Here is a 27,287-nt window from a genome sequence, read left to right as displayed (position 1 = left end):
TTTGATTAATTTAATAGTTGATAACTAATTGATGAATCGTTGCAGCGCTACCTTTTTCACCATTTTCTGATATTTTATAAACCAAAGAACTAAACGAATAATCAAGAAAATAGTCAACAGATTAATCTACAATGAAAATAATCGTTAGCTGCAGCCATGTGCTGAAGTCAAACGATGAAATCAAATCTCACCGCAGTCTTACTCATGTGGTCCTTCAGGTCGACTGAGACCGCCATGGCGTCCCCCAGCGGTCCGTCTCTGCTGGGCTTCAAGCAGCTGTCTGTCTGCCTGGTGGACTGTTTGAAGACTCCTGTAGTCCTGAGACCAGCCGCGAGGCCGGAAGGTGAGCAGCTGACGGGTTTTTAACCTCCCGTTATATGATCTGTGCTCTCTAACATCTTTATCTTTTAGTTACATCTAGTTCACCATCACAAGGGGGGGTGTGAGGGCAGTTTCTTTATTTCATCATGTTAGTTATGTGGTGGTATTTAAGTGTTTTTGTTATCTGCAGATATATTTTATAGGGCTGTTAATCAATTAAAATATTTAATCGCATGATTGTCCATAGTTAATCGTGATTAATCGCAAATTAACACACTCTGTTTATCTGTTCAAAATGTACCTTAAAGGAAGATTTGTCAAGTATTTAATACTCTTATCAACATGGGAGTAGACAAATATGCTGCTTTATGCAAATGTTTGTATATATTTAATATTGTAAATCAATTAACAACACAAAACAATGACAGATATTGTCCAGAAACCCTCACAGGTACTGCATTTAGCATACGACAATATGCTCCAATCATAACATGTCAAACTGCAGCCCAACAGGCAACAACAGCCGTTAGTGTGTCAGTGTGCTGACTTGACTATGATTTGCCCCAAACTGCATGTGATGTTAGTCACGGATGAGCCCCCTATGTTATGTTACACCCCTACAGGGGTCCTCCCCCCAAAAAGGTTTGAGCGTCAAACACAACCTCCTTCACGTTTTCCTCCGTTTAACCTCCTTTTAAAGCTGGAGTGAAGATTCTGGTATCATATGAAACTACAAAACCTAATAAATCCATCGGAACCAACCATGTCATACTAGCTTGTCATGAAGGAGGTTAAATAACGCTCCAAATTTACGCTAAATGTCCATTTTCAAAGGGGTCCCTTGACCTCTGACCTCCAGATATGTGAATGTAAATGGGTTCTATGGGTACCCACGAGTCTCCCCTTTACAGATATGCCCACTTTATTATAATCACATGCAGTTTTTTGCATGCGTGGTGTATTTCTGGTATGTCTTTTATACTATGACAGTTTTCCTAAAATGAAATAAAAAATCGCAATACACCGCCTTGCTTAAAGTGTCACAATACATTGAATAGCTGTGAAACGTATCGTATCGCCAGATTCTTGCCAACACACAGCCCTATAAGTGGTCTATGCAAAGCACCTCATGAATGTTGATGCTTAGAAAGGAGCCTGCTGATCAATGTCAACTCTTCTGATAATCGATTAATCAGTTTGAGTATATTTTTTAAGAAAAAAAATAAATCAAAATTCTCTGATTCCAGCTCCTTAAATGTGAATATTTTGTGGTTTCTTTACTCCTCTATGACAGTAAACTGAATATATTTTAGTTGTGGACAAAATAAGTCATCTGAGAACATCATCTTGGGCTTTGGGAAACACTGAGTGACATTTAACACCATTTTATAGACCAAACAACTCAGACTGTCTCAGTAGAAACAACAACGTCTCTAGATGACTTTATGTCGAGTGTTGATGAAGCGGCTGCATAGCCTGGCACTGATCCATCCAAACTCCATTCAGAAAACAAGCATTTTAAAAGTTGTCTGCTTGTTGTGTTGTGGAAAGATCTGACAAAGCATGAATTCAGACTTTTTCACAAATAAACATCATTATTTAGTTATTTTGGCTTCATTTTGATCCGTTTATTGCAATTAAATCAAAGCACAAACTGTTTATTTTGGGTTCAGCGACGTGCTAGATACGGTGAATACAGCTTGGTGAAATTCAGAGCGCCGTCGGCGGTTGATGTTATGAACCCAGACACAACGGCGTTTGGTTTTATGACGTATCTGAGACTTCCACAACATGTACAAAGCAGAAATAATGTTTATTTTGGTAGATGAAATGTTGTTGGTATCCATGGAGGAAAGCCCCTCCTCTGCATGTGATGCAAATGATCCCAGCGGTCAAACTCACGCTTGGTATCGGGGAAAGACGAGCCAGACTCTCCTGAATCCTGAGTGGCAGACATTTGGCCACATGGTGCATCCATTTCATATAACTTCCTGCTCTTTGAAACCGCCTCAGCGAATGAATGTGTGTGTCCTCAGACGACCTCTCGGCCCTCGCTCTGATGGCGCCGTCTGTCTGCTTGGTGGACTGCGTGAAATCTCCAGGACTGAGCGGGCAGGCGGTCCACGCGGCAGCAGAACGGAGTCACGCCGGGGTCCGGGTCGAGGTAAAGGAGGAGGAGGAGGACGACGACGACCAGTCGAAGGCAGGCGACCGCTTTGAGAATCCTCAGCAGATGAACCGGGACCCGGACTGGTGTGACGCTGACGACGGAGCAGAGATCAATTTATATAAAGAAGAAGACGAGGAGTTTGATTGTGATGACAAAGACCCCGACTGGGAGGACGACGGCGGCGGCTCAGACGGCGAGACGTGGCTCATACAGAACTATGAACTATCCCATAAAACAGCTACGCTCTGTGATGCAGGCGGTGAGGATGAAGAAGCTTCTGAGCGGGGAGGTGGAGGTAAACCTTTCTGTAAAGTTTAAAATGTATGCTGGTTTTATTAGGGACTTTTACTTCAAAAGAAAATGCAACTTAATTTCTTTTCAATCGATTAATCAAGCTCTATTTTGAATACTGTTAATTATACAGAATTATATATTGGAAGATGAGTTTATCTAAAATACAATACAGCTTTATTTATCCCTGTTAGGAAATTCCTGTCAATTCCTGTCATTTCCTGAACAGAAACAGTGACTGTGTATTTCTTCCTTTCTTCCTTTCTTTCTTTCTTTCTTTCTTTTGACTCGCCCAATGAAAACAAAGCGGAGAAGAACCAGCAGGAAGGTGCATCCAAACCCCGACGTCACCGCTGTGAGGATTGCGGGAAATCCTTCGCAAAGCGGAGCAACCTCACCAGACACCAGGGGCACAGCTGCAACGCGACCAGAGGCACGCCCAGCCTGCCGGCGTCGTCAGAACAGGCAGCGCAGCAGGAGACGTATTCGTGCAACGAATGCAGCCTGACTTTCCGGACCAAACGCCACTTAAAGCTGCATGCGCGCAGCGAAAATCACGACGGTAAAGAAGTTTCAGAAGCGGCTCCGCGACAGAGATGTCATGCCTGCAAGCAGTGCAGTAAGACCTTCTACATGTTGCGCACCCTCCGGCAGCACCTCCTCACACACAAGGGAGAGAAATGTTACCGCTGCGAGGTGTGCGGGAAGCAGTTTGGGAGGGAGGGCTCTCTGAAGCAGCACCGGCTGACCCACACGGGGGAGAAACCGTTCACATGCGAGCAATGTGGCAAGAACTGCGCCAGGAAGGGAGACCTCAAAACACACATGCTCAGCCACTCCGAGGAGCGGCCGCACGGCTGCAGCCACTGCTTGAAAAGCTTCAAGCAGCTGACAAAACTGAAGCAGCACCAACGGGTTCACACGGGCGAGAAGCCGTACCAGTGCAAGTTGTGTCCAAAGCGGTTCAGGATCCCGGCCTCGCTGGCGGCCCACCAGTTCACCCACTCGGGAGAGAAACCCTTCAAGTGCTCCCTGTGCCCCAAGGCCTTCAGCGTCCGGAGCAATCTGAAGAAGCACCAGATGATACACACCGGGGAGAAACCCTACCGCTGCTCATTCTGCGGCAAAGGCTGCCGACTCCTGCAGCACCTGATCGTCCACGAGCGCAGCCACACGGGGGAGACGCCGTACACTTGCGACAAGTGCGGGAAAGGATACGCCAATCAGTCGGCCCTGAAAACACACCGGTCCGCTCACGAGGAGAAACCGCCACGCTGCTCCCTGTGCGGGCTCACGGAGCTGGCCGGTCACGAGTGCAGCGAGGCGGCGGTGGCGGAGAAACCGCACCGCTGCTTCCAGTGCGACAAGCGCTTTACCCAGGCTGTGAGCTTGAAAACGCACCAGATGATCCATTCGGGGGAAAAACCCTACGGCTGTAAAGAGTGCGGGAAGCGATTCAACCACAAGAGCAACCTCACCAAACACATACGCATTCACACAGGCGAGAAGCCGTTTGAGTGTGAACACTGTCGGAGAGGCTTCAGGCTCCAACAGCACCTCACAAGTCATCGGTTAACACACAACAAGAAACATTAGACACTTTGGAGCTGAACTCACATGGCAGAGTGTCCTTGGGGCTGAGGGCTGGGTGTCGGTACTCAAAACAATGTAAGGTGGTTGCGCACATCCAAAACCGTAGTAGAAGAAGGTCCGCACACTGTAGCTCCTTTTTAAGTGCAGTTCATTGGCACATCTTAGTGACGTTTCGAGCACCAGCTCTTCTTCATACTCGACCGAAACAACCCAGTAACGAAACTTCTCCAGTCAAACGACACCTGCAATCGATCCTTTTTGTGCCCAGATCTAGAAAAATGACTGTCTCACCACGAGCGTTCTTTGATTGTTAACACAACGTGTGATTGATCCTCTACTGCAGCAGCTGCATCTAGGGATGTGACGGTGAGGACATTTCCCACCGGTTACACTAGGGATGCACCAATACCGGTATCGGGTCCGATACTGTGCTCATGTACTCGTACTCTCAAAACGGCTCCGATACCACTTTACAACAGCGCGACGTTAACCTCTTGTCACCATCCGTGTGACAGAAATCTGACTCCTGCTGCTCTGAGATGCGTTCACTTTCTGTTTGTGGCGTCTGTCGTCCGACTATCTATTGATAAGACGGTGCTGATAAGCCAAAATGAGCGTAAGGGGTTTATTTCTGTAAAAATAAAAGCAAAACGACGGTGGCGGCGGTGGGTACGTGATGTAATCGGTGTGTGCCCGTCCACCGTGTAACTAGCTGCAGCCCCAACAGCCGGGATCACCTGCCTGCCTGCCTGCACACGTCTCTGAACACTGATCACAAGTCCTGTAGTAACCGAGCAAAGACCCACATAGTACAACAAACATCGATCGGTGTTGACATCGGAGGTCGCTGAACTCTGATCTGATCTGAACTGACAGACGTTTCCTGATGAGTCACAGGTTCATCGGACTGAACCACGAGGCTTCAAACGACCCGGCGGCAGCGCTAGAGAAGCATTCAGTCTTCACACAGAGCGGAGGACGACGGCAACAAAGATGGAGCGACTCAACTTACTCGTCTGTCTCTGTTTGATTACTGTGGCTTCAACTCTGGTGAGTCGCATCACATCGTGGTGACAGTTTTAATACAATAAAACATTTTTTCAAACCGACAGAAATCAGTATTCTTTTAAAAATAATTTTTAAAGCTGTTATTGTAATTCTTTTTTATGTTTTAGAATTTTACTTTAATTGTTTTTTGCCTCGTTTAGTTGTTTTTATGGAGAACGGAGCTTGCCAAAATAATAAATAAATAAATGACCCGTTAAATAAATTAATATGCCATTAAATGTGCTTAATTAATTAATTAATTAATTAATTAATTAATTGATCAAATGTGACAGAAATTGAAATTTCTATTTTAATTTGCTTTTTTATTTATTTACCTTTGTATTAATTGTCGTATTTATTACTCTTCAATTTAATTTTCTCCTTTATTGATTTATTTTAAATTTAATTAAATTATTTTATTGTATTTATTGGTTATTATTTGTATATTTGTGTTATTTATATATTTATTTAGTAGTTAAATTAGTATTAGTAAGTTATCAAATTTATTTATTTATTATAGTTCTGCAATAATAATAATAATAATAATAATGATAATAATAATAATATGTTAATAAATAATGTAGTTTTCAAAACAAAGTTCATTTGATTAAGTCATTTTCCTTTTCTCTGTGGCACAAGAGCTAATTTAATTTAATACATACATAATTCAACCTTCGTCTTACTTTATTATAATCATAATATAATTTTTTTTTGTTATTGTATTATTCTATAGTTACAGTCTAGCAGCTGCAGCTGACTCGTATTATTCAATTTCAACAGATGTAAACATAAACCCTACAAAAAGCTAAATATATAAATATTATTTATGTACATATTAAATATAATGGTGTTTAAATGATATTTATATACATATATATTAATGCATTTTCTAGCATGTAAAATCTCCAGCTATTCATATGATCTGCACTTGTACTTATTTTTCATTGTGGGTCTGTCTCCAGGATCCCAGAGGAGCCCGTCCGGTGCAGCAAGGCACCAGATCTGAAAAGTGTGACACAGTGAAGGAGTGGCCTTTCTGCACAGACGACCAATGGGTACAGCTTGTTCCTGATTTATCACTTCATCCAATCAGTTGCTTTTCTGGAGCTCAAATTTCATCCTCATGATTTCTTTCTTATCAGCAGCTGGAAATGATTCGATTTTTTTCTTTTAAGATGTACCTTTAGATGCAGATGTTTTAATCCAGTGTGAGATGTTGTGAGTGAGTTAACCTTTTCCACTCCTCCCCTCTTTTTCACTGACCCGTCTTTTTTTAGGAGGATCCAGGGGGTCTTTATGGGGAGATAGCAGGTGAACACTAGATGTCACATAGAAGTGGTGTACATCATCTGAAAGCTCGGAACCTGAACCAGAAATAACAATCTATTAATGAATTAAAATCAATTGTAAAAGTGTATAAGGGTTTAGAACATGATGATAGAAGTCTATGATGGTCATCCCCATGCTCTATTATGTCTCAGAAGTTGTTGCAGCAGTTTTTGGGGTTGATACCATTTGTTACACAGATTTGGTGCTAAATTTAACCAGTTTTTTTTACCACTATAGAATGATAACAATTATCAATAGTCCCTCCAAAATACCACATTAAGACACCAAGACCTTGAGGAACACCAGAGAAAAAGCCATGCTGTGATTTGGGATCAAAACCTTTTGATATTTTGGAGATTTCTGCAACATTTTTCGGTGATTGGATGGCGAGCGCTTCTGTTATGTAAGCTGCTGAGAAACCCCCTTTACTTTCACCTTTTTTCAGACATTATTTGGACCTACATCATCCTCTGAATGCTCTAGGTCTCTAGTTTGATCCATCCATCCTCTGAATGCTCTAGGTCTCTAGTCTGATCCATCCATCCTCTGAATGCTCTAGGCCTCTAGTTTGATCCATCCATCCTCTGAATGCTCTAGGTCTCTAGTTTGATCCATCCATCCTCTGAATGCTCTAGGTCTCTAGTTTGATCCATCCATCCTCTGAATGCTCTAGGTCTCTAGTCTGATCCATCCATCCTCTGAATGCTCTAGGTCTCTAGTCTGATCCATCCATCCTCTGAATGCTGTAGGTCTCTAGTTTGTTGTTGTAAAGTTTCATAAGGCTGTGATTATCCTCGAGGTCACCACAGGTCATTTTATACAGGGAGGTCAATGAAATGTCTGTTTAGGGACTCCCAGTATGCAGAAATATTCAAACACACCATTTTAGAATAGGAGACAATAACACATTTATACTGCATGCAAAAGTTTTTCCTAACTTCGTAGCGTTATTTAGTGTTCTTCCTGACATCTAATGAACCCCTCTCCCGCCCTCCTTCAGGGCTCTAAATGCCCGTCGGGCTGCAGGATCCAGGGTCTGATAGATAAATACGACCACGGCGCGCTGAAGCAGATCGAGAAGATCCGCAGCCTCCTGGACCAGAACAAGGCCAAGCACCGCTCCGCCGACCAGGTGTCCAAACAGACCTACGACTACCTGAAGGACAAACTCACCACCGACGCTGGTTAGTGTTTAGATACTTCAACTTTATCCCCGTCTTTCCTCCATCAACCATGGAAGAAATAACCACTGCTGCTGCTTTCTACATGTTGGTGAAGTCCCAGATATGTCAGAAAACCAAACGCCGTCGTATCTGGGTTCATAACGTCACCCGGCGGCGAGCTGTATTCACATACGGTGTCATCACACTGGGACTGTATCTAGCAAGACACACGTCGCTACTGCGGTATGAACCCAAAAATAAACAGACTGTAGTGTGATTTAATATCAATAAACAGATCAAAATGATGCCAAAATAACTACATAATAATGCAGATTTGTAAAAAGTCTGAACTCATGCTATGTCAGGTCTGTTACCATGACGACAAGCAAACAACTTTTAAAATGCTTGTTTTCTGAATGGAGTTTGGATCGATCTGTGCCAGGCTAAAATATATGTTCATTTATTATCAAGTTCTCATCAAAGTCTGTGTATCATTCTGTCCATCTATTCATCCTCCTTTCCTCCACCAGGTCATGATAACACCTACTACGACCTGGCCCAGAGTCTGCGTCAGAGAATCACAGACATGAAGATTAAGATCGACCGACAGCTGAGTGCTCTGGCCGCCATGAAGGAGCGAGTCAAGGACCAGGTCGTCGAGATGCAGAGGCTGGAGGTACGAACACCCAACGGGGACAGAAATACAGAAATACATTGATCTATACTGAGGAGTACAGCTAACCATAGGTATATAAAAGTAGGTGCGGCCTTATTGGGTAGGTCAGGACTGGCCTGTAAACATACAAGTGAACATGGAGCTGCTGTGTTTCTGGATAGATAGTACTATAACGTTTACGTTTCTCAACCGATTTGTTTTAATATTGAAGCGTTTATAATCTACGTGGAGTACTGTAGGTTAGATCCCAAACAGCAGTGACGTAACGTCATAACTAATAGGACAAGCATCCGCCATCGTACCTGGATATTGTTTACTTAATTACTGCTCGTTTACTAAACAGGAAGCATTTTATTTCCAACTCTTTGTCTCCTCTGTCAGATTGATATCGATATTAAGCTCCGTTCCTGCAAAGGATCCTGTGAAAGCTACAGCCAGTACCAGGTGGACCAGGAGAGCTACGTGGCTCTGGAGAAGCAGGTAAGGACCTTAACATACCCCACACCCAGGACCATTTAAGGATGCTTCACATCCCGTATCCCACGGCAACATCATAATAAAAGTCTCACTCAGTTTTAATACAACTTGTCCCAAAAATCCTGTTTTGCATTGTTTTGGTTTTGGTCTGAAGCTGTCATCTCTTTCTGTCCCAGGTCAACCAGCTGGACTCCCAGCCGGGTCGGAACATTGAGGCTGTGGGGTCGATGTACGTGATGAAGAGCAGGCCGATGAAGGACGCCGTTGTGGACTCCATCTACAAGTCCGGGGACGGGGACGGCAGCAGGGCGGGACAGCAGACAGAAGACATGTTCTCTGATGTGAGTGTCTCTTTATGTTGGTTTGGGTTCAAAATCTTTAAAAACCAATGTCTGCAAGAGTTAGCGGTCCAGATGTTTAGGAAATAAATGAAGTGGGAAACACAAGCGGTCACACCTTAAACGGGATCATATATCCGCCTTGTACCACCGAGGGAAGGGGGGGCGGTCTATATTTTATTAGCAAACGCTACGCTAACTTAGTCTGTTACTGCTAATCTCAAGCCACTTCTCCAGGTCGTCCTCCCATCCCCACTTCAGGTATGACAACTTGTGTTCCAACATCATTTATTTAACAAAAAGACGTGCAGATGCTGGTTCAGTGAAAGAAATAACTGGACGTCCAGCCCTTAATTCACACAAGATGTCGTGGGGAGAAGTAGAAATCTATAGTCTGGAGCCACACTCAAAGCTCTTCTTCCTTTTCGTTCTCAGGTGCCGACGGTCCAGTTGGTACTCGAGGATGAAGGCTCCGAAACATCCCCAGCAACCATCTCCAAGGTCCCAGGTACTCCCTACTCTCCATCTACATCCTCATCAACCTCTTCCTCCTCCTCCTCCTCCTCTACGTCATCTAAATCCATCACTGAGCTCGGAGGCAACGGTGATATCTTTGGTAACGGCGGAGGTTCCAGTACAAGCCACGCGTCCACCAAAAGCGTCACCTGCACCAAGAGCATCAGGACGACCGTCGTCCAAACGAAGAGCGGGCCGGTGGAACAGACGGAGGAGGTGATGGAGGGAGGCCCCGAGTGCCAGACCATGACAGACCTCACCAAGGGAGGGATTGGCCCTCTCTTCCCTGGCTTCACATCCTCATCATCATCATCGTCTTCTTCTTCTTCTGGGACAAAGACCGTCCACACCGGTGGCACCAAGGGAAGCCTCTTCGATTCCAAAACTGGGTTTGAGGATCCATTTAGAGTTGACTTCGGGCTCGACCTCGGCCGGTTCCTGACGGACGCAGGAGAGGATGACTTTCCTGATTTCCAGGCCAGAAGTGTGAAGACCACGCGTACTGAGCGGCACGCCGACTATATAGGAAAAGGTACCAAAACATCAGACGTGGAGTCAAATCTGCACAATCAGCTAGACAGCATGCATCAGCCAGCATGCTAGTTAGCCTTATGCACCAAAAATATGAAATGACAGCATTAGCCATTTTGCAGGGAAAGTGACCGTCCTTATCCCTGCAGTAAGTATCAGCCAGCCAAACTAACTCGCGGTCTGCGGTGTGCCCCTCTCTGTTCGCAGATTGTGTCGCAGCCCACCAGAACCACCTGAACGGGGAAACGAACGGCCTGTTTAAGATCAAACCCGGCGGCACGGACTCCACGCAGGTAGTGGACGTTTACTGCCAGCAGGAGGGGCTAATGGGCGGGTGGTTGTTAGTCCAGCAAAGAGAGAGCGGCGCGCTCAGCTTCAACTGCACCTGGGCAGAATACCGTAACGGGTTCGGCTCGATAGACGCAAAGGGCAAGGGGGAGTACTGGCTGGGCAACCAGAACCTCCACCTGTTGAGTAACCAGGGCGAGACCATGCTGAAGGTGGAGCTGGAGGATTGGGAAGGGGGCGTAGCCAGTGCTGAGTACACAGTCAGGGTTGGGACGGAGGAGGAGGGGTACCCGCTGCACGTGTCTGGGTACATCGGGGAGGCCGGGGACGCTCTGGTGATGCCCAACTCTGACATGGCGTCTTACCTGTCCCACAACGGGATGAAATTTAGCACCTTCGACAAAGACAACGACAAGTGGGAGGAGAGTTGCGCGGAGATGTACGGGGGCGGGTGGTGGTACAACAACTGCCAGTCGGCTAACTTGAATGGGATTTATTATAAAGGCACGTACGACCCGGAGAAAAACACGCCGTATGAGATTGAAAACGGAGTCGTGTGGGTGACGTATAAACCGGCCAATTACAGCCTTAAAACTGTTAGGATGTTTATCCGACCAGCTGCTTTTTAATAGGTCATGGAGAAAATGTGATCAAATAAAATAGAATATACACATTTATTTAAACCCAAAGAAACAAGAGCCTGAAATAAGACGTAAAGATGTAACGCAACACTGAAGCGGCAGGTAAATATTTGAGGCCAAAAATCAAAGTTTCTTCATTCTGAGGTTTAAAAATCATGTCAAACAGCGTGGGATGTTTGCACTTTGTGTAAATGTCATTGACCTGTTTATCTCACCAGTGCTCCTGGAACGAGACCTGATGCTCCCAAAGTGTGTACTGAACTCTGCTCAATCAATAAAGATTCAATGTTCACTTCAGATACTCTGCTTTGTGGTGTCATTTAAGTCCAAATAACAAATCACCAAAAAAAAAAGGTTGAAATCTTTTCCAACATACCAATGAAATGAATATTCTTATAATGTAACAAGGCATTAAAATACAAAAAAAAATATTAAGAAATCATCATCCTACAAATTGGTCTCCGACTATCAATCATAATTAATGCTTAGTGCCATTGAAAGTTTCATGTTTTATACAATGAAAAATAAAATGTGGCTTTTGTGATCATCAGAAAAAAACACTTTATCATCAGCGTAAAAATGAATCTCTTCAAAGTGATCTGAGTTAATTATAGAGATTACCTCATATTGCTTTTATTTCTTTTATTGGGAAACACTTTGTGACATATAAATCAACTTTTGATTTGACATATTCAGCTTTTAATTTAGTCAAAAATCACCAGATTTGCTTTACTATGGAAATAAACCCCACATCAAACACGTCACCAGATGTTTTACTGAAGTTTGACCCTTCACATACTTATTCTAAGTCAATTATAGCTGGAAGTTTACATAATGTTGTTAATAAAGGTCCACCACAGAAAATGTACAAATGTACGATGTTTGTCACTGTTTGCTTTGAGAAAATATACTGGATCAAATGCCAGTAAGTCCTGTAGTAACTGAGCAAAGACGCACAGTACAACAAACATTAATCGGTGTTGACATCCGAGGTTACTGAACTCTGATCTGACCTGACAGACGTTTCCTGATGAGTCACAGGTTCGTCAGACTGAACCAGGAGGCTTCAAATGACCCGGCGGCAGCGCTAGAGAAGCATTCAGTCTTCACACAGAGCGGAGGACAACAGCAACAAAGATGGAGCGACTCAACTTACTCGTCTGTCTCGGTTTGATTACTGTGGCTTCAACTCTGGTGAGTCGCATCACATCATGATTTAATACAGTAAAACAGTTTACAAACTGACAGAAATCAGACACGTCTTGTTGAAATGATGAGACCTTTATTCACGAAAACATTTTTTACATGTAATTTCTAAAGCTCTTATAGTAATTATTTTTATGTTTTAGAATTGTATTTTAAAACTTGATTTGTTTTTATGGAGGACGGAATCTGTAAAAAATCAAACATAGATGAGTAAATGACTCAATAAATAAATGAATGTCATTAAACATATCCTAAATTGTAATTTCTGTTTAAATCTGCTTCATACATTATATTTACTTGTGTATGAATTTCCCTACTTATCTACTCTTCAATTTAATTTTCCCTTTTATTTATTTATATTTTTTATTAACTTTTAAGTTAATTTATTTATTTTAGTTTTGTTTAAATTGTTTTATTGTATATATTATTATTATTTGTATATTTGTATTATTTATTAAATAAATAATGTTTAAATGTATTCATTCTTTATTACATTCATTTCTTTTATTTCTGCAATGATTTAATACATACAAGCCGTTCTTTTCAACCTGGGTCTTACTATATTATAATATAATGATAATTTTTGTTATTATATTATTATATAACTAGAGTTTAGCATCTGTAGCTAACTCGTGAGATTCATTTTAACAGACGTAATCATAGATAGGTTAAGCCACCCTCCAAAAAAAGAAATAAAAAAGAATATGAACATTATTTATATATATACTAAATATAATGGTGTTTAAATGATATTTATATCAAATAAAAGACGTCTGTACTTATTTAGGAGACGTAAACTCTCCGTCTCTTTCTGTCTCCAGGACCCCAGAGGAGCCCGTCCGGTGGAACAAGGCACCAGATCTGAAAAATGTGACACTCAGAAGGAGTGGCCTTTCTGCACAGACGACCAATGGGTACAGCTTGTTCCTATCACTTCATTCCATCAGTTGTTTTTCTGGAGCCCAAGTTTTATCCTCATGATTTCTTTCTTGCTCTTATCAGCAGCCGAAAACACAAATTATAATCTTTTTTCTTTTAAGCTGTACCTTGAATCCTACTTGAAGCATAAACTAAGTAACGAGCCAAAGCTCGTCTTTCTCTCATGAACCATCCCTCATCTCCGTCTCTCCCGTCCTCCTTCAGGGCTCTAAATGCCCGTCGGGCTGCAGGATCCAGGGTCTGATAGATAAATACGACCACAGCGCGCTGAAGCAGATCGAGAAGATCCGCAGCCTCCTGGACCAGAACAAGGCCAAGCACCGCTCCGCCGACCAGGTGTCCATACAGACCTACAACTACCTGAAGGACAAACTCACCACTGACGCTGGTTAGTGTTTGTGTGTGTACTTCGTTTTAGAGTTAAACTTTGATAGGGCTCGATTCACCTATCTCCCGATTCGATACTATCACGATATTACGATTTATTGCGATTTTTGTTAATTTTTTTAACACTCGACTATGGGAAAAAGTTGAATCATACACTTCTAGGGAAATTAATACAGTAAAAATGTTTGGTTTTCAGCATGTTTGTAGTCAGAGATGAATAAAATGAATATTAAAAAGTGATCAATGTATAGTAATAATAACGAGGCACCAAATTATGTTGGTACATAAGCTCAAAAAGGCATTAGGATGGCTATCAAAAGTAATTAATCATTATCCAAATAATGATTAATTATGTTGAATAATATGATTTAATATATATTAAATTATCCTCGGGGCACCAATCTTTTAACTCTTAGGATTTTTTCGGAATGTTGACTCAGGCTGTAACACGTGTAAGTAACAGCTAGGTACAAAACTTGTATCACAGGGCTGGTAGCACACTGTGGCTCTATCTCAGGCTCTATTTAACTCACTCAGGCTGGAATGCAAGGCAGTAACAGCCAGGTACAAGCTCTCTATGTTGCACAGGGCCAGTGGCACGCTGTGTCTTAATTAAAGTAGCACTTGAATTAACAACAAATTAAAACAGATTGACTAGATTTCATTGAATAAATAGTATTCGAATGCTGAACTGAAATTCTTACAAGTTCTACAGAGTAGGTTAACTCGAATGGCTAGCAGCAATAGCAAGATCTTAAAATAACACTATGAAGGCTTAAAGTGTTGTCAATAACTAAATGTCTCAAATTGCTTAGAATAAATCAATTCTCACCACAATGTACTTGTTTATAAGTACAGCTCGACGTCTACTCCTGTGGAAGACTAGTGGTGTTGAATGTAAACACTTTTGGCTAATTTAGAAGTGGAATCAAAAATTTTGGTTTTGACCAAAAATTATACTGAAGATTAATATTACACAATTATGAATAATTGCCAACAATAATATGCCTCACACGAGGCACCAATATGTCGGGGACGCAAGTAGAAGCTAGTCTAGTTATTAGAAAATGTTAGATAATTATTATCAATATATATTAATAATAATGGGGCACCATATTATGTTGGTACATAAGCTCAAAAAAGCATTGAAATGGCTATCAAAAGTAATAAATAATTAGGAAAATAATGATGAATTAAACTGAATTATATGATTTAATTTATATTGTTTGAATCAACAGCAAATCAGAAAACAGCAAGCTTCTTACTAAAATATACGTTAAGTTAATAACAAGTTCTCATCAAAGTCTCAGTCAGTCTGCCTGTCTGTATATCATTCTGTCCATCTATTCATCCTCCCTTCCTCCACCAGGTCATGATAACACCTACTACGACCTGGCCCAGAGTCTGCGTCAGAGAATCACAGACATGAAGATTAAGATCGACCGACAGCTGAGTGCTCTGGCCGCCATGAAGGAGCGAGTCAAGGACCAGGTCGTCGAGATGCAGAGGCTGGAGGTACGAACACCCAACTGGGACAAAAATACACGTTTAGATTGATTTATACTCAGGGGTACAGCTAACCATAGTTATATAAAGAAAAAAAAAGAGTAGATGCTGCATTGGCGCCGCCATATTGGGGAGGTCAGGACTGGCCTGTAAACATACAAGTGAACGGGGGATCTGCCATTTTTCTGGATAAAAAGCACTGTAATGTTGAAATTTCTCAAATGATTTCAATTAGTCGTCTGCACGATTTAGAAAAAAATATCTAATTGCGATTTATTTTGACTGATATTACAATTGCAATATGATTTGCGATATTGGAGGGAATAATAATTTTTACGTCATTATTTTCATTGAAAAAAAATGAAAATAATGTTTTCTTAAATCTGTAGAATATGATGTGTAGGCCAGGACATCTCTGCAACATAACAGTATTTGATTTAAAATGGTATTTTGACGCACATTTCGCCTTTAACAAATATTGCGATTTTAACAAATACTGCCATATTGCGATTTTGAAAAAATTTTGATTCATTGTGCAGCACTAATTAAAATGAGCTCCACCTTTAGCACCTCCAACATTTAAAGGGACTATTTGTAACTTTCAGAAATGCTTCTTAACAGCGACACCTGTGGCCGTGAAATCAACGAAAGTCAGCGTCGGGCTCGCGCTTGCTCGCTCTCAATATATACCCGAACGAGCATCACTCAAAACAGTGAGGCGACACAAGTCGGCTAAAACCACAATATCACTCTATATTTCAGCTGCTTGGCAGTAATGTTAGCTGACCAGACGAAGGTCTCTCCATGAACATGATTTAGATCTGATCCTAGTGTTGGCTTTTCCTGCCTAAGTGCAGGCTGAGGCAGCGGGGCTCTGCAGCGTGTCTCCCTGCTCTCTCCGCCCGCAGCCGGAGAGAGCAGAGGAGACACCGGCACCCGGTTGGTAACGAGAAGACAAGGTAAATCTCTGTAGAGCTCCGTCACTTCACAAGACACAGTAAACCTCTGTTGGTCTGGAGGAGCTGCAGCAGTTATTTCTGCACAAACGTCCCCTGTGCATTCACTAGATATTCTCAGAGCTAAACTAACTCTTCTGCAGTGAGGAGTGAGCGCGCGTTCACGTCTAGAGGTGGAGCGAGCTGAGCTGTCTGAGTGAAGGCGAGCAGGCAGAGGAGGAGGGTACAGCAGGTACACGCGAACGCGCATATGCGAGCGCGCATGTGTGACGACCCGCTACATTTATACGCTTACAAAGTTACAAATAGTCCCTTTAAGTGACAAACACAAATGCATCAAAAATTATAATTCAATAATATAATACACGTGTATATTCTGCATAATGAGTACTTTTAGTTTTGGTACTTTAAGATTTTGAATGCAGGACTTTTAACAAACTTATCAAGTGAGTATTTTTACACTGTGATATTGGTGCTATTACTGAAGTACAAGATCTGAATACTTCTTCTACCATTGCTCATTTGCTAAACAGGAAGCATGTTATTTCCAACTCTTTGTCTCCTCTGTCAGATTGATATCGATATTAAGCTCCGTTCCTGCAAAGGATCCTGCGAAAGCTACACCCAGTACCAGGTGGACCAGGAGAGCTACGTGGCTTTGGAAAAACAGGTAAAGACCTTAACACACCCAACACCCAGGACCATTTCAAGAACAGTGTGTTGCATGATCGTTATGATGAAGCACGCGGTGCCCCATAATGGCTGCAGGAGATCGTTGTTTGCATGATCGTGTTTAAATCAATGTAAAATAAAGACCACAATAGCTAGAGCATTCATTGTTTTTGCAGCGGAAAGCTAAGGCTAATGTCTTCCACGCCATCACATCTTACGTTCGTGATGATGTCATTACGTTATGTTACATGCGGAACGTAACAGAGCTATCAGAACACCGTTGTACTCGCTCTGCTCGTAAAAATGTGCGTATCTTGGGCGCCCCGAAAGCTCAGTTGGTAGAGCGGGCGTCCATAAGGCTGTGTCCTAACCACAGCAGGCCCGGGTTCGAATACAATCCGGCCCTATCCGCATGTCACCCCCCCTTTCTCCCCCTTTCTAGACTATCCACTGTCCTATAAATAAAGGCTTGAAAAATGCCACAACATTTTTTTTTTTTAAATTGTTTTGCATATCTAAAAAACAAAAAAAAATGTACATAGTTCAAATGAACTGTGTTGAGAGATATTTTGTTGGCGTTTCTACATTTTAGAAATCTTTTGGATCAATATTTTTAGTTATTTAGAAACATTTTGTGAAATAAATGTCTTATTCAACGTTCGGTTGCACTTAGCTCCACCCTCTCGTGTCACTTCTGGTTGCAAAAATCCAAGATGGTGATGGCCAAAAACCAAGATGGCGACGGCCAAAATGCTTAACCCGAGGCTTTAAAACGGTAGTCCACAAACCAATGGGTGACATCACGGTGACTACGTCCACTTCTTTTATACAGTCTGTGGTTTCAGTCCAATTCTGTACAGCCAGAATATTTAAAGGAATAGTTCAACATTTTTTGTGATCACATGCTTCACATCCCGTATCCCACCTAGTTTCAACAAGAAAAACATCACACTAAGAAAGTAAAAATGGCATTTCACTGTACCCTTTCAAAATAAAACTTTTTGAATTTTATGCTCAAACCTGCCGAAAAGAATCACAATCACAAGCCAGTATTAGTACAACTTGTAATACACATCATGTTTTGCATTGTTTCGGTTTTGGTACGAAGCTGTCGTCTCTTTCTGTCCCAGGTCAACCAGCTGGACTCCCAGTCGGGTCGGAACGTTGAGGCTGTCGGGTCGATGTACGTGATGAAGAGCAGGCCGATGAAGGATGTCATTGTGGACTCCATCTACAAGTCCGGGGACAGCAACCGGGCGGGACAGAAGACAGAAGACATGTTCCCTGATGTGAGTGTCTCTTTTTGTTCATTGTTTCTGTTGCTTCCGACTGTGAAGTATTGGGAAATTGAACCTCCTCAAAGCAGACATAGTCAAAGTCACACATCTTTTAGCAAACGCTACGCTAACTTAGGTCGTTACTGTTATCTCAAGCCACTTCTCCAGGTCGTTCTCCCATCCCCACTTCAGGTATGATAACTTGTGTTCCCTCATTATTCAGTTACCAAAAGAACATGCTAACTCTCCCAGATGCTGTCCAGCCCCTAATTCACACAAGATATCGTGGGGAGAAGTAGAAATAATGTGTCTTTTCTAGAGCCACAATCAAAGCTCTTCTTCCTTTTCGTTCTCAGGTGCAGACGGCCCAGTTGGTACTAGTGGTGGAAGGCTCCGAAACATCCCCAGCAACCATCTCCAAGGTACCAGGTACTTCCTACTCTCCATCAACCTCTTCCTCCGCTTCCTCCTCCTCCTCTACGTCATCTATCACTGAGCTCGGCGGTGGCAGTGATTTATTTGGCGGAGACCTCGGCCACTCCAGTACAAGCCACGTGTCCACCAAAAGCGTCACCTGCACCAAGAGAATCAGGACGACCATCGTCCAGTCGAAGAGCGGGCCGGTGGAACAGACGGAGGAGGTGATGGAGGGAGGACCCGAGTGCCAGACCATGACACACCTCACCAATGGAGGGATGGACCACCTCTTCCCTGGCTTCACATCTTCATCATCATCGTCTTCTTCTTCTTCTGGGATTAAGATCTTCCAAGTTGGTGGCGCCAAGGGAAGTCTCTTAGATTCCAAAACTGGGTTGGGGGATACATTGGGCGGGGTCGACCTCGGCCTGTTCTTGACAGACAGAGGAGACGATGACCATCCCGTTTCCAAATAATCGGGAAGGTTTAGATTAAGGTCCCAAATCAGGAGTAAAATCTTCACGAGCACATTCAGCTAGACAGCATGCGTTAGCATCAGCCAGCTTTCTAGCTAGCCTTATGCACCGAAATATGAAGTGAACACAGTAATTGTTATTGTTTGTTGCTAGAGCTTAAAGGTATTTAATTAGATGGATTTTGGGTCATTGTGTAATGCGATGATGAACTTTAAGGGCTGTTTTTTCTTTATAACAACACAAACTGTGGAGAGGAGTTCTTAGTCCGTCGGATATTTCAAATGCAGATTGACAAAAACAGGTTAAGTTTTTCGGGACAATTCATTGGCCATTTTGCAGTGAAAGTGACTGTTAGCACACTTATGACTTGAGTACATTGAAGCTAGCCGAGACAAAGGGCAATAGCCACCAGTTTAGACACTGCGTTTAGGGACTTTGAGATCAATGTTTTTCGCGCATGGTCCTTGACAAATACATTTAATAAAGGTGACATTTAAACAAGTCGTAATTCACCGAACAGAACCCCACTCACCAAAAACATCAAGTAGCCACCAACCAATCTGCATTTGAAGCATCCTGCTGATGCTCCAAAACCAGCCAATTACAGACTGAAAACTGTTTTTGAATAGGACACGGAGAAAGTGTGATCAAATAATATAGAATATACACATTTATTTAAACCCAAAGAAACAACAATGGCGAAAGAAACAAGAGCCTGAAATAAGATGTAAAGGTACGTAATGGCACACTGAAGCTGCAGGTAAATATTTGAGGCCAAAAATCAAAGTTTCAGACCTTCAGACTGTTGATCTGTTCGTAAATCATTCTGAGATTTCAAAATCAAGTCAAACGGCATCGGATCATTGACCTGTTTATCTCACCAGTGTTCTTGGAACAAGACCTGATGTTCCCAAAGTGTGTACTGAACTCTGCTCAATCAATAAAGATTCAATGTTCACTTCAGCTACTCTGCTTTGTGGTGTTATTTAAGTCCAAATACTAACTTATCACCAAAAAAAAGGTTGAAATCTTTTTTTACATATCAGTGAAAAAGATATTATTATAAAGTAGCAAGACATTAAATAAAAAAATATATATTAGAAAAGCCATCTTCCTACGAATAGTCTCTATCAATCATATTTAATGTAAAGTACCATTGAAAGTTTCATGTTTTATACATGGCTATTTTGATCATCAGAAAAAAGCACTTTATCATCAGCGTAAAAACAGATCTCTGAATTAAAATAGAGATTACCTCATCTTCCTTTTATTTTTTTTATTGTGAAATACTTTGTAACATTTAAATCAACTTTTATTTTTACATATTCAGCTTATAAATTAATAATAAAACATTTAATATATAATAAATAAATAATTATAATAATAAAAACATTGACAAAAATTTGAAAGTTTGCCAAAAAAAATGTCAAACACATCAGCAGATGTTTTATTTAAACTTGACCCTTCACATACTTATTCTAGGTCAATTATAGCTGGAAGTTTACATCATGTTGTCAATAAAGGTCCACCTTAATCATTTTAACAAATATTAGTTATTTTCCAGTCATTAGAAATATAAAAAGAATTCAAAAGCATCACATTGAAATAAACACTTGATGTAAGTTGTGAATTATCTTGCCTACAAATGTCTTTAGAATCAATTGTATTTTATGTGTCATATTTAACATAACATTTTTGTTTTTTTATTATTCAACATTATATATCCAGCAGCCACTTCAATACAAATACATCTTTCATGAAACTTATACATTTGTAAAGATTCACCAAATTTGTCCCAACATGGAAAAACAGTCTGTTACTGCAATCATTTTATATTATGTCACATTTTAACATATTTACATTGGAGTGTTTTTGGTCATAGGTACATTTGGAAGCATGCAATGAAATTGATTCCACTGCAGCTGTATGTTTAGTTTTTGTTGTCTGGTTGAATGTTTTGTTATGAATTGATTCACATTTCAGAGGAATCTGAGCCCACTCGGGGGCTCGAGTTATAACAGCGACTTCTCCTGTGAGGAAAAAGGTCATAAAATTAAATAAAAATCACAAGTAGAGGAAAGATTTATCCCATTTTGATGAGAACAGATCATTAAAAGCAGTTGAAGGGTAAGAGGTCAATGACTTTTAGGCCAGAACATATTCATGCTTGATTCAATTTGAGTTTGTTAAATCAAATTATTTGACGTGTTTTTGTTCGAAATCTAATAAATCACAATGTTTTCAAGCTCTAAGACATTTACATGAGATCTTTGTCCTATTACAACACAACTGTCACATGACATTTTATATTTGCAAGTTGAAGGTGAACTGACCATAGTCCTGCTTTTGTTTGTTTGCAGTTTGTACGAGGCTGACGCAGCAGAATCAAGATGGCCGACAGCCCTCCAGTCACACCCAGACATACAGGAAGCAACGCTGTCGAGCAACATCAGACGTCGCTCTGTGTTCAGACGATGACTGGGTGAGAAACACACAATCATTTAGTTATATAACTCTGTTTTCTCGGCGTGTGAAAGTAATTTCAGAATATGTGAAGGGGGCATTTTCCATCTACAACAAAGTGTTAAGTTGCTCTGCCAGTAAATCAAGAATTAATCTAATAAAAACATGGAATAATTGAAAGCTGAAAACATAAAGTTATGGCAGATAAAAGAAAATCAATCACCTTTGACTTGAGCACAAAGGTGAGTTTGTGTCGAGGATATTTTAGTTCAAGGTGAGTGTCTAAAAAGTCTAAAAGACTGGGGGAGAGTAACTCTACAGTCTCCTACAAACAACTGGATTTATTCAAGTTTCTCGCCAAAAACTCATGATGACGTTGTAATTTACCTTCGCCCAATAGTAATTTTTGCTGAGCAGAGCATTAACGCCCCATAATAATAACTCAATGGCACCTCCGTTAACGTTAGTAGCTCCGCTATTTATCCAGTCAGGACTGTGCTGCCCACAGGCTGCTAACAGCTAACATTACTAACTCTCCTCCTGTTGATTTAAACACAGATTTGTCCACAGTGTTGCTTATCAGGGAAAAAATAAGGGTGCGTCCCCTCAGGTTTAGTAATAATAGCGCCATGCTTTCAAGCGCTTTTTTTTCTCTCCGCCTATATGTGCACCCACTCTCTCGGATACACTAGTAAACCCTGGTTTTCCTCTCCAAAGGTTTCCAAGTGCCCCTCTGGCTGCAGACTCCAGGGTTTGATCTCGCAGAGGGAGCGCAAGGTGGAGAGCAAACTGAGGACGGTGTGTAAGGCGGCAAACATGTACGATGAAGCGGCTGAGAAGTCCATGACGGAGATGACACGCATCTATGGCTACAACCGGAGAGTCATCATCACTGGACAAAGTAAGACTGACCGTTTGTTTTGGTATTCTGGACACAGTAAAGTAAAACTGTCTGATTAACGCTAGGGGTGGGGAGAAAAAATTGATTCACATATGTATCGCTATGTTTTTTTTTTATTCTAGTAGAAGGAAGTTACCGCTTTTATTGTTGTAGTCTGAATAACGTGACGTCATATCCGTTCCGTATCCGTCAATCAAAACAAACCGCAGCGAACCGAAACTAGAAAGTAGAAAACGTTGGAGGGTCAGCGTGGATACGACCTGCACCTTCACATGTTAAATCCAGCGTGGTAAACACTACACATCCAGTAAAGGATGGAAACACTTTGGGTTTCACACATTGACAGGAAAACCACAGCTAGACATCACGGCTAAAGCTGCATGCTAACGTCTAAAAAATGCCAAAGTATGTCCGAAATATGGCCCAAAAAAATTTCCAAAAAGGCTGAAATATGTCTGCAAAATATCAGAAAAAAAAGTGCGAAAAAGTTAGCAGGGAACGTTATCATATGGAAATAAGATTGAGGGATTATATTCACCAGAAGTATAAAACATTACATGTCCCTTATAAATTAAAAAGAAAATCCCACTAATCTGTGAGGGAAATGTCTTTATTCTTTGATTTTTGAGTTAATGGAAAAAAAATCACAATAATATCGTAATATCGAATATAATATCAAATCGACACCCAAGTATCGTGATAGTATCGAATCGGGATAAAGGTGTATCGGCCCAGCCCTCATTAACGCTGTATTCGTCTCCAGTGTCGGAGCTGAAGTTTGTGGAACACGCAGAAGGACTGGCCAGGAACCTCACGTCGCTACGGAAACGGTCGTCCCGGCTGTCGATGCAACTCGAGGAGCTTCGAGCCGACGTCCAGAAACAGATGGAGGACTTGTATCGGACAGAGGTGAGACCTGACGGGAGGCTGTTTTCAGCTTCAGAAGAACTCCTCTTTCAGCTTTTAAAATAAATAATCAATATGTTTATATTAGCAACTGATCAAACAACATCATATGTTGTAGAGAATTATCACCCGACTCTGCAGGTACCCCCTCTCAAAAAAGTAGTATACTTCAAGTTTATTTTATGAAGTAAAATTCTTCTTTAGGTTGAGGCAACAAAACTACAACTTCTTTAGGTTTAGGCAACAAAACTACAACTTCTTTAGGTTTAGGCAATAAATCTACAACTTATTTAGGTTGAGGCAACAAAACTACAACTTATTTAGGTTTAGACAATAAAACTACAACTTCTTTAGGTTTAGGCAACAAAACTACAACTTATTTAGGTTGAGGCAACAAAACTACAACTTCTTTAGGTTTAGGCAACAAAACTACAACTTATTTAGGTTGAGGCAACAAAACTACAACTTCTTTAGGTTTAGGCAACAAAACTACAACTTATTTAGGTTGAGGCAATAAAACTACAACTTCTTTAGGTTTAGGCAACAAAACTACAACTTATTTAGGTTGAGGCAACAAAACTACAACTTCTTTAGGTTTAGGCAACAAAACTACAACTTATTTAGGTTGAGGCAATAAAACTACAACTTCTTTAGGTTTAGGCAACAAAACTACAACTTATTTAGGTTGAGGCAACAAAACTACAACTTCTTTAGGTTTAGGCAACAAAACTACAACTTATTTAGGTTGAGGCAATAAAACTACAACTTCTTTAGGTTTAGGCAACAAAACTACAACTTATTTAGGTTGAGGCAACAAAACTACAACTTCTTTGGGGTTAGGGTTAGGGTTAGTTTGTTCTAATACTAAAGAAGTCCACCACCTTAACTTTATAGGGGAATAATACGAGTGTTGTTTACGCCCCCAGGTGGACGTTGACATAAAGCTGCGAGCGTGCTATGGGTCCTGCCGGTCGGCATCACCGTTCAGTGTCGATCATCTCGGCTATCAAGCACTTCGAGCCGACACGGAGCAGATGGACAAGAAGGCCGCGACGCCTCCTGAAGACATCCCACGTGTGAAGCTGCAGCCCGTGGACGTCGGCCCGGCACCGGCCGCAGAGTACAAGACCATCCCGACGGTCCAGAGAGAACTGTTGACCGAGTTGGAGGACGTCGGACAGAACCGGGTCGTACTGGAGGAGCTCGATCCTGCGGAGCTGGAATGAAAGGGCTCAACGGAGGCAGGTGTGACTGGTCACAGAGAACGGGTGTTTCAGCACTTTGTCACTTGGTTCTGAATGGGTCCGTTCAAGGGTGTTTCTGCAACTACGCTCACTTTTGACTCTGAAAAATCAACCTCTATGAATTACATTTTTTTTAACCATTACCATACCATTTCAAAATGACATCAAGTGGTTAAGATTTGAATCTCTAACATGTGTATTTTGGGTTTTTTTATCACTTGTTCCTACTAGGGATGCACCGATCCAACTTTTTCAGTCCCATTACCAAGTACCGATCCGATACCAGTTTAATTAATCAGCTGTATGTGACTGGGACTGGGATCATTCTTTTTTTTGTCTAGCTTGACCTTAATCATCACTTTCTTAATTTTGTAAAATAAAATGTAACAAATAAACACGTAGATATGCATTTATTTAATTGTTATTTATTATTAAAATAATAAACTATACACCAGAAACTTGATAAAAAAACGTCACAATTAACAGGAATTACAGCTAACATGTAACCGTTTTAATCTTTTGAGCAAAACTTAAACGGGAATTAAAATTACAATATATAATGTATATAGTATATAAGCATAAAATTGCTATTTGAGTCAGTATCGGCCCAATATCCCATCCGGTTCTTACTAAATGTCCTAACTGCAATGTTACAATAATGTTCACTTTGTATATTTTTCTTTTTAAAATTTCTATAATTTCTAATTCATTCATTCATTTAAATAAAAAAAAAGAAAAGGAAAAATGTAAATATTAATATGAAAACATTTTTTTAAAATAGGGGATTTCATGATTTTCTCTAAGCCACTTAACAATGTAGACAGTAACCAAAAATATATAAAATATGTTGTGTTTTATGACAGATATTGCAATTTCCAATGTCTTTACGGGACATAACATTTTTGCTAATATTGCAGATAAATGTCAGCTAGCAAGGTCTGCTACTTTAGCTTTGACTCTCAACATTATAATATACATGAATTCAACAGTAATATTAAGTTATTGTTTAAATGTTACTGGTAAGAAGAAGAAGAAGAAAAGGTGATTGTTAACCTTGTTTCTATTGATCTAGTCGGGTCACCATGTGCTCACCTGCTAACTTCTGTTTCCATGGAAACTACATTTGTTTGGCTTTGAATAAATATCGTGAGGAAAAGTGGTGTTTGGACCCATAAAACACTACATAAATTTTATTAAATCACATTATTTAGTAATTATTTTTATGTCAAGATAATAAAAAAATAACATTGTGTATATATTTCACAAACATTGCAATGCAAATTTTTTACATAAATCCAAAATTTCATTGCCGGGACTTCAGAATTTGCAGAAACGCCCTCAAATAAACAGAATAACTGCACAATAACTGCTCCAACATGTTCATTTAATTTATGTTTATTTTTACGTGCACGTTAAACTGTTAAACGTCTGTCAGTTTGTCCAGTGGGTGAAATGCAGCAGTTTGCAATTAACATTTTAATTTAATGCAAAAATAATGTGTGAATTGTTGGACTCATTTATTCATATATATATATATGTATATATATATTTTTTTTTTGAATATTATACCATACTTACTTTTGATTTCATAGTATTCTATAGTAGTATCATTACTTTTAATATATATTACATTTGATATTCTGTCATTCTGCTGCACTACACTATATCGTATACCTCATACTGTACTATATCATACTATATCATGTTATACTAACCGCATCATACACTATATTATAATTCTATTTTGCTATATTAGTACAGACAACACTAAGTATCATTACTTATCACAGTATATATTATTCTGGTGTACACTGTTTACATAAATAATAATCTTGTTTTATTTATTCTTATATTTACTTCTCTATTTACCTTTACACTTATTTCCGTCTTTGTCTTTGGGGATCAATAAAGGTTTATCTCATCATTTAAATATTAATGCACGGAGAACACACTTTCCTCTGTTATATTATTTATGTCACTGTCTCCACAATTCTGAGCACATTGTATTTGTATATATTCACAGATCAGTTAATAAAACACAGTTTTGCACAATTCTGTTACCTTTGCACGGGCTAATCCTATTTTTTTTCACGTGTTTGTTATCAAATAAGTTTCTCTCGTCACCAGGTTTGTGAATGAATATTAAAGGGATAGTTCGGCTGTTTTGAAGTGTGGTTGTATGATGCTTTATTTAGAATAGTTTCACCGCTTTACCGACGGGGAACTGAAGCCGTTATCTACGCTCTCTTCAAAGCCACCAGACTCCATTGAAAAACTGTTATTTTACAAAGCAGAACACAGGAGTTGATGGTCCACCGCTGCCTCGATCAGGTTAGTTTGTGTTATTGTGTGACTTTAATGTTTTTAAAGGGTTAGTTCGGATTCATCAAAGTCACACAATAACACAAACTAACTCGAGGCAGCAGTAGAGCAGCAACTCGTGTTCTGCAAGGAAAAAAATACTGGGTCTTTTTGTCTGACGGCGAGGTAAAGCGGTGAAAATATTCGAAATATATAGATTTTTTTTTGGCGTTTACAATACGTCCACAGAACTAC

At 40.6% G+C, this 27,287-nt stretch overlaps 4 protein-coding genes across 4 annotated transcripts; all 4 read left to right on the top strand.

Annotated features, from left to right (window-relative positions):
* The first annotated feature begins 195 nt into the window (after positions 1 to 195).
* Positions 196 to 5,023, top strand: LOC141761008 (uncharacterized). Its single transcript, XM_074624193.1, has 3 exons — positions 196 to 343; positions 2,358 to 2,786; positions 3,090 to 5,023. Exons 1-3 carry the CDS (start codon positions 205 to 207, stop codon positions 4,376 to 4,378), a joined length of 1,857 nt encoding a protein of 618 aa, XP_074480294.1. The 5' UTR covers positions 196 to 204; the 3' UTR covers positions 4,379 to 5,023.
* Positions 5,024 to 5,216: 193 nt separating this feature from the next.
* On the top strand, positions 5,217 to 11,678 carry LOC141761006 (fibrinogen alpha chain-like). Its single transcript, XM_074624191.1, has 8 exons — positions 5,217 to 5,425; positions 6,385 to 6,477; positions 7,752 to 7,935; positions 8,445 to 8,590; positions 8,972 to 9,070; positions 9,244 to 9,408; positions 9,841 to 10,453; positions 10,660 to 11,678. Exons 1-8 carry the CDS (start codon positions 5,369 to 5,371, stop codon positions 11,367 to 11,369), a joined length of 2,067 nt encoding a protein of 688 aa, XP_074480292.1. The 5' UTR covers positions 5,217 to 5,368; the 3' UTR covers positions 11,370 to 11,678.
* Positions 11,679 to 12,415: 737 nt separating this feature from the next.
* LOC141761010 (fibrinogen alpha chain-like) lies at positions 12,416 to 20,180 on the top strand. The gene is made up of 7 exons (XM_074624198.1): positions 12,416 to 12,575; positions 13,409 to 13,501; positions 13,731 to 13,914; positions 15,283 to 15,428; positions 16,947 to 17,045; positions 18,178 to 18,336; positions 18,681 to 20,180. The coding sequence occupies exons 1-7, from the start codon at positions 12,519 to 12,521 to the stop codon at positions 19,215 to 19,217; spliced, it is 1,275 nt and encodes a 424-aa protein (XP_074480299.1). The 5' UTR covers positions 12,416 to 12,518; the 3' UTR covers positions 19,218 to 20,180.
* Positions 20,181 to 20,332: 152 nt separating this feature from the next.
* Positions 20,333 to 26,797, top strand: LOC141761014 (fibrinogen alpha chain). The gene is made up of 4 exons (XM_074624202.1): positions 20,333 to 21,699; positions 22,398 to 22,581; positions 23,345 to 23,490; positions 24,414 to 26,797. Exons 2-4 carry the CDS (start codon positions 22,497 to 22,499, stop codon positions 24,711 to 24,713), a joined length of 531 nt encoding a protein of 176 aa, XP_074480303.1. The 5' UTR covers positions 20,333 to 21,699; positions 22,398 to 22,496; the 3' UTR covers positions 24,714 to 26,797.
* Positions 26,798 to 27,287: the final 490 nt, after the last annotated feature.

Source organism: Sebastes fasciatus, chromosome 22 (assembly GCF_043250625.1).
Source record: "Sebastes fasciatus isolate fSebFas1 chromosome 22, fSebFas1.pri, whole genome shotgun sequence".
Lineage (NCBI taxonomy): Eukaryota > Metazoa > Chordata > Actinopteri > Perciformes > Sebastidae > Sebastes > Sebastes fasciatus.
The sequence above is the reverse complement of the archived record's forward strand: the minus strand, read 5'-3'. Positions and strand labels throughout refer to the sequence as shown.